We start from the raw sequence: 12,127 nt of genomic DNA, 5'->3' as shown, positions 1-12,127 counted from the left end.
TGATATGCCATTTAAAACATATATGTAATTTTTAATCCAAAAAAGCTGCGGGCATCGGTTTTATCTAAATTTTTGGTTATCCGAGGCTGCGTCGGTCCGCGTTACCTCTGATAATTCGGTCTGATGTACGTAAATGTGATTACGACGGACTATCAATGGAAGCTTGGCTTACGGGGAATAAAAACTCTGGATTCCAGCAGTAACCCAAAGAAATATATCTGTTTCAAGTTAGTGTGTTTTTTTGTCAATGTGTAGGCTTATGTTTTAGGAAATGTCACTTTATTAAATTCTTGTAATATAGTTTATCCTACGGAACAATCTTAAAATGATATTTAGTGGATCTTCTAAATTGTTCTGTAAGACATAGCAAATCTTATACAGCAATGATTTTTATTATTTATGAATTTCGAATAAATTTTAAAAAATACCTCGTTATTTTCTTCTTTTTCTTCTATATTATCATAAAATAATATTAAATATATTGCTTTAATTGAAAAAAATTCAAAAAATAAATATCTGTACATCATTTTTTTATTATTTTGTACGGGTTCTAACTGCGTACGGTTTAACATTTTTCGCTTGTTTCTTCAACGACGACGGTTCCTAATAACGAAAAACAATAAAATCGTTCGTTTAGAATATTAATTTAATTAATCAAAAATTCATTTAGTTATCTAACGCCGTATTATTTTTAACATAAGAGATAAAAACGTTAATTCTAATCTATCCTCGACATCTAATACACGGTCTTTTTTTTTTCTTTCGGACGGATACTTACATTATCCAGTCGATTAAATTGATTTTCGAAACGGTACGAGCGGAGGAAGGGAGTAGAGAAAAATGGACAAAACTCAATAAGTTATAATATTACTATTCTCTCTTGTTCTTACATAAGTTCTGTCTGCGCAAGTGGATTAAATGCTAGCATTCAAATATGTAACATTATCTTTCAAAAACAAACCAAGGGTCATTAAGTACAGAAATTTAAGTCTAGCAATACTTCAACCATCCAAAAACTTTATAAGATTCGTCAGAGGAAAAACAAATTATTAATATTTTTATATTACTCAATCCTGTTTATAATTCTGACAATAATTCATTAAAATAATTGTCTAACTTTACTGTTATAAATATATATATATATATATGTAAATAAATAACTTATTTTTACAAGTATGCACTTAGATATATATATATATATATCTAATAATTTAAGTGGTAATTAATCAAAATTTTTCGGTTATAAAAGAAGACTTTTCTAATGTAAAGATAAGAATTTAAATGATCGGAGGTTAAAAACGTCAGTATTTAAAAAATATTATGTAACGTTTACTATAAATAAACGTTTAGACGTTTCACAATTCTTGTTTTCGCGGCAGGAAACTCGTACGCGAGCTTACTTTATAGCAAGGAAATATAATTAAATACGTATATTTTTCGATATTTTACATTAATGTACAGTACCTTACTCTAATTTTCTAAATTTTCATTAGCGGCTAAATAATGTAATTAAGTACTGTTATCGCACCCATTTTTGGTAATTTTGTAAACGGATTAATTAATGACAAGCGTATTAATTGATTCTGATAATAAAATGAAGGTTTTTCCGAATATACATGCATGAAAAACTTTAAATCCGACAAGGCAGTCTTACGTAACGAGCCAAAAACGCTCGATACCTATAATTTTCTTGCCGTATTCTAAAGGTTCCTGGACTTTTTATACGCAGAAATAGATATTTAACAGTAAATAAAATGACTGTCGACATTTTTAACTTGTTCGATACATCATCAACTAGTCACAAGTTAAAGAAAATCCTGCTCAAACTAATAAAGTTAAATGAGTCAAAAATGCTCATTCAAATTATTATTATTTACTGTTAAGGTGCATAGTTCTGTGTATGAAAAGTCTCAAAAAATTTAAGCTGGTAAAATATAAAAAGTAATTAAAGAATTATAAAATTTTATACCTTACCTTTAAAGAATCTGATGGAAGAATTTCATTGTCTTTCTCATCATTTGGCACTTCATTTTCTTGCTAAATTATAATAATAAATACATAAAATCTATTAGATATAAAAAAACACACTAAGTTTCTAATCAAATATTGTATTTCCATACATTTAAATTTAAAAAAAATTGACAAATAATTAATTTTATTTATTTTTCTCCCTTAATTCTTTCTGTTCTTGGGAGTTTTTTATGTCCGAGATGCACTCGAGCTCGGCCTACAATGGGGACTGCTAGGTGGGAGGTAGACCTTGATGTATCCAAATTAATCACAAAAATATCCAAGATTCCAACCTCGAGATTGAACTAGGACCTCAGAATATCAAGCTGATGCCTTACAGTATTAAAGTCGTAACGATCGGTAAAGTCTTTGTTAAGTTCGACTTCACTTGAGATACGACACGCGATTCCCTCCGTCTCCCCACCCCTTGACCTTTGCCATCAAAATTTAATTGCTTTTGGGAACCTATGATCTAATAAAGTGGGCAAAAAACCCTAGGAATTTTTCACGGGCAGTCTGTCCTAGATATATCGAACCCCGTTTGCCACCCAGTCATCTCCCATTGTATGCATAGCCGAACCCACAATAGGGGGTTGCATAAAATAGTTATATGACTAAAATTTAACTACATATGGATTAAGGGATCATGTGTACATTATACATATTTTGATATATCATATACGTAACACAGGGTTTCATACAAAGACATAGAATTTCAATATGAAAGGAAAATACGCTTTCCGAAATTACCGGGACAGAAATTCATTCAAGTATATGAGATCGATCAACTTCTTGTCTTCCTACAGCATCTACGTTATTCAACTGGATAAGTGTACGCGAGAAATTTTTAAAACGAATTTTATCGGCGAGACCCTTTTGCACGCATTCCGACAAATAAGTTTTGCTCTCGTCTTTAAGTAGATCGTTTAATTCATACATTGGAGAGCTTATTTACCAATTTAAATTACAGAAATAGATTTTTTTTGTAATTTACTTCGGCCTTTACGAAAAAAAGTTATTATGATATCATTTTACGTTGAGAATACTTCTTCCAGTTACGTAGTTTTGATACAAATTACCCGTGGATACTAATGAGAATTGCTTCCGAATACAAAGAGAGAAAAAATTTTGAAGAGAGTGAAAGGAAAAAGAAAAGAAATTAAGAATTTTTTTCATTCAAAACAGCATATTCCTTTCAGTTACATGAGTTCGATACTTTAAAACATAAAAATTAAGACTTGCCATGTAGGAAATACAGTAAACGCTTCTTTGGGAATTTCATAATTGCTAGTTCCGTTACATAAGCAAGTCGGATTTTTTTCCCAAAACAAATGTTTTTTAGCAAACTCTGTGGAGTTTTTCATATTTAAACGACCTCATTACAGTTTCTCTGTCATAGATATTGAGTTACAAGTTTGTAAAAAAACGTTTTTCTTCTTAATTTTTTTCACTTTCATTGTTAATATATCCGTCTTTATCCTTGGAAGAATTTCAGATTTGTTTTTATTATGTATTCCATTAATTGTATTATATAATTTTATTATTTATAAACATAAAATAATCTTAAATTAGTAGTAAAATTATATTATTTTACTGATATTATATTAATAAATATAGATCCCGAAACTTAAAATAATAAACTTATCTTATTTGTTTTCACTCCTTATTTAATATTTAAAACGATTAATGAATATTTATTTATTTTTAAGAAACCGGTCGAGAAAAATTGACGATAAAAAGTTGTCGGAACTTCTCGATCCCGGCGTCGCTTCGAACTTTGAAATTGAAAATGCAAAGACTTAATTGTTAGAACAAATGTATTTGAATTAATGATTGGATAGTTGATTGATCTGTGTCGATCGACAGCCCCGAAGACCCGAGATCGAATCTGGGTGAGCAGCCCCGGGAATTTTTCACAAGTGTTCTGCTCGAGATATGTCGAGTCCCATTTCTCACCAAATAGTGACGTGGACCCGGTCAGAAACTCATAATGAGTATGACTAAAAAGAAAAAAAAAGAGCCTCCTCTTAGTGTCGACAGGACAGAAAGCAGTGACATCCACAGACTATAAAAGAAGGGCATCATACATATTATATAATATACAAGGTGCGTCTGAAAAGTTCGGTGAATGGTCCCATAGTTGAATAACCGTGCTGGTTAGGATGTTGCCTCACGCAGACGTAGTGAGAGACTTACCAACTAGTGCCCCCTAGCGTCAAAATCACAACAGTTAAACAGAAGTGCAGGCAGCAAACAATGCAATGCAGTCAGTGTGAGGAGTGTCACTGCAAAATGGAGCAACGCGTGAACATTACGGCACTTCTTCGTTACATGCCAGGTAACAGTTCTTCAACACCCCATATTCTCCAGATCTGGCACCTGCAGATTTCTTCTTGTTCCCCGCCTGAAAGGCCTATGCTTTTCTGACATTGTGCAGATCCAACAACAAGTGACAACGATGCTTCGTGCAATACCGAAAGAAGTGTTTGCTCACAGCTTCCAGTAGCTGTACAACCGATGTCAAATGTGTGTTGCCGCTAATGGTGATTACTTTGAATGCCAGTAAAAGTATTTTGTTTGTCTCTCTTGTTTCCTTTATTTTATGAGACCATTCACTGAACTTTTCAGACACACCTTGTATATATATAGAGGTATCTCTTGATTAACACAGATACTTAATCCCTCGATGCTACCGCATATAACAAAATCGCATTAATCAAATACAGTGGTACCTCTGTACTTGACCGAACAATCACTACCTGCTAGAACAAATTGTCAGTTAATAACAAATACTTTTATTTTAATTTTGTCATCAGTGAAAAAGGGACGGTACGAAATGGCACAATTTCATTGATCAAGCAGACAGTAATTAAAAATATGATATGTTAAATTTTTAAGATGTTGTATTTTTTCTAACGTTAGCTCTAGCAAATTGTTCCTTTCACGGCCAAATAGCAAATGGTAATCTGCCAACAAATCAAATTTCACAATAATTGGACCAAATATTGAAACTTGGCACGCTCGTAAACCACTTAAAACGTAATTTGTGCTTGCCGGTAACCTTGTATTATGTAATTTTCCTATTCGAATGCTACCATACTGCCGGTCGGACAGAAAGAAGGGACTTTTGTGGAAGGGGGAAGTGAAGTAATTCGACCAAAAGTAATAGTCGACCTCTCCTGGAAGAGAGGATGGTCAATAAATACTAATTAATTCCAGTCTACTATTAATTCTTGAAAAGTGATCTGTGTTAGATAGGTTGTGATGACCCCGCACTTCGATCACATGTGGGGTCATCACAAATGAAGCAATGTTGCCATGATAATAAACAGGAAAAATAAACATCACTTACTACTTTGTGCCTTAAAATTGTTGCGCATATATTAATTTGGCTGAACGTTAGAATATCTTTAAGCAGTATGCATTAGTAAGGGAAGACGAAATCAGGAGAGGGGGTGTCCAGGTTTTGTGATAGATATGTCCTCATAAATATTGCATTTATAGAAAAATTATTAGAATTAGTTTGGTTTATTTGGTCACGGCAAATCTGCCAAGAAGAATGCATCCCACGACGACTTTATGTAAAGCTGGCCTCTATTTAAGTGCTATTAATGTGAAGAAGACCCAGAAAATTCCACATGGCCAGTCCGCTGGCCACGCGCAAACCCACGACCGACTACTGGTGTTCAGTGGTTTCATTCACTCTGTTACTGGAGGGAACTTATTGAGCTGCAATTTGAAAAAACTGTAGACCTATAAATTCCCATTGTTGTCCATCCATCTATCCTTCCTTAATCTTGAGAATGGAGTTAGATGGATGAAAGTCGAAACCGGACATGGAAATTGTAAGAGAAAGAGGACAGATTAACTATATATGAACTTCCAATTTGTACCGCAAGTCACATTATTTCAATTCAAAAATTTTCCCCAGAATGGAGTTAGATACATAACCAGCACAATTCTTGCTAACAGGAAAAGTATGACGTACAGGGGCAAAACACTACTACACTCCGCACAGGCAAGTGCTGTGTGCTACCTGTCGCAGCAACGGCGTAATGGCACATCTATTCTGTACTATATCATTATTGCAGTAAGTCAATTTGCTTAAGACCCGGAATACTTTATTCACAGATACAATGTTATCTGAATTATTGGTATATTGGGAGTTTTGGGTACCATCAAAGCTCTGTAGCTCTGGCAGGTCCCTAATCTGAATAAAGATAGAGGTTGGTGGCAGGAAGAGAATCCAGCTTGTCAAACCAGAGTGCCTTCTGTGTAATGGATATTTTCCCAGGTGTGCGGGAAATCCACTGTTCACTACAGAACATATTCTATGATTTTTGGTGGTTTGAGCGATCCACTAATAGGAGATTCTACTGTATGTATATGTACAGTGTAGTACAAAAAGTAATTTTTTCCTAAATGTAAATATTAAACTGTATTCATTTGTAGGTACTGTACATTTCCACAATGAGCATTTTACAGGTACTCCTCACTTTACAACCGAGTTCCGTTCTGACGACTACGTCGTTAAGCAAGGAGCTTGTGTCGGGAATACAAGATTGTTGTAAAATTATACAAATTATGCAACAAACTTCAAATTTATTCACAAAAAAGACTATTATGGTATGCTATTAGCCTATTATAGTACTATAAGGCAATTATAGTAGGCGCAAGCCTATTATAGTACACTTAGTGCACATGTCACTATTTGCCACTGATCAACACTCAAGCTGAGAAAGGGGATTCCCCGAATTGCAGGTCGAAACTCGATTGGTCATAAGTGCGAGTGGTCGTTAAACAGATAGGTTGTAAAGTGAGGAGTACCTGTATTTGCAAATAATTATGTACGCATGTATGTAATGGACTGTTTGGGTACGACTTGTTTCGTGAATCGCGGCTGGGCTGTTAAAATGCACATTAGCGGAGACAAGTCTATTTACTTAGCGAAGGAATAAATTATCGACAAATCTGTGATAAGGTTGTTACCAAAAAGGGTCTCTCAAACTTCTGGAGCCCCGAACAAATACTGCACGTTGCCTGGCCAAGTTATATGAAACGATCTGTAATTGATTACGTAACATTAATCAATACTAAAATTAAATTAGTATAAAATAAAGATTTGTATATTTTTGCTGTCTTTCTTATTAAGTTCTTGTTAAATAGTACTTTTAAATTTTTGTGAGGCTGTACTGGAGCTTTAAATTTATATTAAATAGAATAAAAATATAAAGCAAAAACTCACCTTACAAATGTTTATGGTGTAAATATGATACAGAAAAAATACAATATAATAATAGTAGTGCGCCCTTCTATGTTATCATAGCTATAAATAAATGCTGCCGTTCAAATCGGGTAACTAAAGGAGAGTGAACATAAGATATACGGCGATCAAATAACTAACACTACTTAACTTTCAAACCAATGAGGAAAAAGTGATGACACTTTGGAATTCTCTATTGGAGGTTATATATTTGGAATGAAAAAATCTTTCAACTTATGTAATTTGTTATGTAGCACATAAAATGTAAGATAAAACAGATGTGTAGAGTCGTATAGAGTTTGCGTATGTATCGTAATTTTTTCTTTTGAGATTTAAATTATTAAATATTTGGAATATTATGTCCCTTTATAACTATGACTGAGACGATTGCTTTGTTTATTCATAAAATGTTTGAGTTATAAAGCGGAAATTAGACAACCGTCTCTCTAATTTCACAAATGTTTTAAAAAAACTATACACTTTTTATGTTAGAGGATGCAAATATTGTGACATTTGTTATTTAATTTAACTCGCAATTAGGGCAAGTCAAGAACTCCAGGAATTTTCTGATGGGGTGGTCTGTCCAGGACATGTCAGACCTTATACTCACCATCCAGCAACCCCATTGTAGGCCTGGTCAATCCACAATGGGCTTGCAAAAATGTTCCTTATTCTTGACTCGTATGATTTTCAAGTAAATCTTCATATTTTCCTCATAATTACTCATTAGAAAATCACAAGTATATTATAATGAAAGATTTGAATCCAATTGGATTTTCATAGCACTTCATTTATTTCTTTCGTCGTAGATTAAATCCATTTATTATGAGTAAAACTGATAATAATGTCTCTACCAGAATAAGTTTCAATCCAATGCATATTTATAGTTTCAATACAAATAGAACAGTTTGAAATTATAGAATTATACTACGACATAAACTTTTAAATAATCAAATATTACCTTCGGAGAATCGGGAGAGACTTCGTTATTCTCATCTTTAATATTTAATTTTTCATCCTATAAAACGAATGAAAATTTTTAAATATACATAAAATAAATGTAAAAATTCAAAGATATTTTATAAAAATATATAGAGATGCTTTTATTGAGCACAAATTAAAGCATCTACAGACATATTTTGCCATCCAAAAGCAATCAAGTCTGGTGAGATGATATTTTAGGTTGTGAAAAACATTTATTTAGAAAATAAAAATTAGTACAAAAGCTTGTCACTATGGAACTTTTGGTGCTGCAAGCAACAAAAAAGCGCTTAAAAAGTGTAGTTTATCAAAGACACGTTGCAAGTTCGGCAGCCTTAAAAGACAGTATCACGCTGTGTCTGGAAGCATCACAGAGAACGGTCGGCTTTGAACACACCGTTCGTTGTCTTCGAACCATTTTGAAGGCATAAAACCTTCAAAATAATACTTAACAATGAAATTAATACTCTAAACAATGAAAAATTCCCAAATACAGTAACTAGTAACCCCTCGTTACATTGCGAATTCGAGTGTATCATGCTTTTTTTGGGTCCCCCGAATTTTAGATGCACTCAAATTAATAAATTTTAAAATATTAATTGCTATTGAATTTCTTTTTGGAACAAAATACGATATTTTATTCCGATCGTTGTCCTCGAAACTACCACTGCAAGTAAAATGATAATTTCGTCGAGATATAAAGAAGCAAAATGGGTGGACGGATCAATTATTGTTTGTTTCGTTTCGATATTAAAAGCTGTTTATTTATTGGATTCAAGTACTGTGTCCTCGTTTACAAGTTTCTGTGAATTTGAAATTTCACTGTGTAATGTATAAGGAAAAGATTTCTTTATTTCTGAATGGAAAGTTCTAAAACTTTTATACAGTAGTAACTTTATTTTGCCTTCTAAAGAACCTTTACTTCGTAACTTTATAAGTTTTGGCGCTCTATTATACGTTCAATATTTATTTTTGAAATTTTCGATTACCGTTTGTGGTATCGATGTTTACATAGACGTAATTTAAACGATATAACCACAAATAAAATTCAGTATCGCAAAATTTAGCTTATTTTATATCAGAAACACTTGCCGATGAAAGAATAGAGGATAGAGATTCCATAGTATAATCAGTTATATCGCACTTTTTCTTTATCTCCCGACAAGTGTGATATAACAAGAGGCAACTGTACTAATGCCAAAAATTAGGATATTTATTATTAAATTTAGCACATAAATTCACTTTGTAACATGATGGACTTCACGCCAATCACTGAATAGGCAAGAGACGAGAAAATTAACATTCAGGCGTTAAACTATGTTCTTGTCTCTTGCCTATTCAGTGATCAGTGTGAAGTCCACCATCCTTACAATTAACTTTTACTATGAATTCTGGACAACGAACATCCTTTTTTACCATGTTAAATTCAATTTCATTCCTGAAGTTATTATTATAAAATTTAAAAGGACTTCGCACATCTACATATTTAAAAATTGATATGTAATATGTATTATAGCTTTTCTCTTTATGATAAACAATAATCTTAAAGTCCGACAACCAAATGGCCGAGATGACAAGGCATCGGTCTACTGCTCTAGAGTACTTAGGATTAAATCTGGGCAAACAACTTCTCGTGGGAATCTGTCCCAAATATATTGGGCTCTGTCTCTTGCCATCCAGCAGCCCTGTCATGCGCTTGACCAAATCCACAATAAGTATGTAAAAAAAAGACCTCTTAGTGTCCACAGGGTGGAGAGAGAAAAATATATCATAAAATAAGGTTAACGTTACCCTAGGTATTGAATATGGCAGTGCTTCCGGTAATCTCGATGGCGTGAGTGTTTAAAAGTGATTTCTAGATGGCACATATCGTACTGATGGTTTTTTACGCAAATTTTCTTTAAAATTATCCATTCAGGGAAATATGAGGAATTATGTGTATTCTGAGCTTGGTTATGGTCTAGACGGATGGTGCATGTTGTTATGTTTTCAAATGGTGTTTGTGATTTTTTGAAAGGTTGTACAATATTTTTTTGTTTTTTTTTTTAAGTTAACGAGTAGTAAACTTTGGTTAATGATAATTACTGTTTAATTGTCATCATAAAAAATGTAGGAAGAAAAAATTCTTTGATAATTACTGGTGAAAATGTTGATAGAGGGAGATTTCTAACAACACGTTTTACAAAATATGGAAAACTGAAGAACCCGACGTGAATTGTGGTTGTGCGTAAATATGCAAATTAAGAAACATGACTCGGCAGATAACTGTTTCTCGTGGAAATATGCAAATTAGTAGGTTAAGCGACATTTGCGAATGTTTGTCGTTGCATGCTGCGTGTATCCTACGTTAGTTTTATGTACGATTTTTAAACAACCAAGATATTTAGGTGAAATTTATTCCTAAATTTTTGTTAATTATTATGATAATTGTTATTAATTTTTAATTTTGGTGGTGTTTGTTTGTGCTCCTGACAGACCTCCCTTAAGTTAGTGATTCATCCTTTAACATTCATAATCAAGGATATGTTTCTCGTGTGTTCCGAGATCACGAGACAACGTGGCCGATGCAGCGACAATGAGGTGTGCGAGCATTGCAGGTTCAATCCCCGGAGGAGACGATGCCTATCGCAGCCGCAGTGGCGAAAGAAGTGAGCCACAAGGCAGCAGTTTCCCGTAGGCATAAACTTATACTTAAATTCCAGGCAAACCTTGTTCGAACCGCTGATGTATTCAATCTCGTAATTCACTTTGTCCAGTTATCGAGGATTTTCAGGTATTATGGTGACTTATTTATTTTTCGCCTCCATTCCAAAAGTAGGAAATGAAACAAAAAGCACGAGAAAAAGTAGGTAGAAAATTTACGTTTTAATAATGTTTTATTTTAAAAAACTTTTTAAATATAGGCCCGATTTGGTTATTGTCAACGGTCGCCATCTTGTTTGCACACGTGCGTGTGCAAACAAGATGGTGACCGGAAGCTCTGCCATATTGGATACCTAGGGTAACATTAACCTAAAATAAAATCAATTATACTTAAAAATAACTGTAAAAAATTTTTTATTATACCATTTGCTTAGTTGTAGAATCGATTAGATCTTTTGCATTCCAAACTGATAATTCTCCATTTTCTCCACCAGTAACAAAATTATTCTGAAATGCATTAAGATACATTAAATTTTGTTATAAAAACCTTGAACCACACCTTCTATTTACAGAAAAACAGGATGGGCATTAGTGTAATAGCAAAATAGAATTTTGCTGGAAATGTAAGATGTGGTTTAAGGTGTTACCAAGATTTATTCCAGTTGAACAAAAGGAAATTACAGGAAATTTTATTTTATTTATTAACTTACAATATCATTGCAAACACAAGTCCTAATGACCACATCCTTCTTCCCCTGCATGGTGGCCAGAAGTTCGCATTTATCTTCACATAGTTTCCATAAGCTACTTAAACCACTGTAATTATAACTTGTGATGAAGTAATTCTATCTTTAATTCAATAATTTTATTTAATGTAGAGAAATAATAGAACTATGAATTTAATTATAAAAAACATTTAAATATTTTCATAAGTAAAAAGCTTAACGTTCACATTGCACTAATTAAAAACAGTAAAGCGATGAAGATGCAACAGATTTATCTCAATACTAACAATACAATTAAGTTAAAACACACATGCATGTCATCCCAGTACTTACATATTCCCTTGGAGTTGTACTGTACATTGAACACTCACAGAACTAGAACAACTCTAAAGAGAAACAAACATTGACAAAACATAACAAACACCAACCTAAATTGTCCATAGAAAGGCCAACTCTTCCTCATAAAGAGTGAAGACGCAGTAAATCTTCACTACAGGCAAGGACA

General features: G+C 33.1%; 1 protein-coding gene across 2 annotated transcripts in view; it reads right to left on the bottom strand.

Moving 5' to 3' along the window:
• Positions 1 to 513: 513 nt before the first annotated feature.
• The window catches only part of LOC136986123 (WD repeat-containing protein 89), a 54,702-nt gene continuing 43,088 nt past the window's right edge, over positions 514 to 12,127 (bottom strand). For both annotated transcript variants that reach the window (XM_067283591.1, XM_067283598.1), the window contains 5 exons: positions 11,608 to 11,713; positions 11,321 to 11,404; positions 8,235 to 8,291; positions 1,975 to 2,037; positions 514 to 603 (listed from right to left, as the gene is read on the bottom strand). In XM_067283591.1, coding sequence (XP_067139692.1) covers positions 535 to 603; positions 1,975 to 2,037; positions 8,235 to 8,291; positions 11,321 to 11,404; positions 11,608 to 11,713 — 379 coding nt within the window. In that variant the 3' untranslated portion in view covers positions 514 to 534. The remainder of the gene's footprint in view (positions 604 to 1,974; positions 2,038 to 8,234; positions 8,292 to 11,320; positions 11,405 to 11,607; positions 11,714 to 12,127) is intronic.

Source organism: Centruroides vittatus, unplaced genomic scaffold (assembly GCF_030686945.1).
Source record: "Centruroides vittatus isolate TY-2023 unplaced genomic scaffold, ASM3068694v2 contig_1213, whole genome shotgun sequence".
Taxonomy (NCBI): Eukaryota; Metazoa; Arthropoda; class Arachnida; order Scorpiones; family Buthidae; genus Centruroides; species Centruroides vittatus.
The sequence above is the reverse complement of the archived record's forward strand: the minus strand, read 5'-3'. Positions and strand labels throughout refer to the sequence as shown.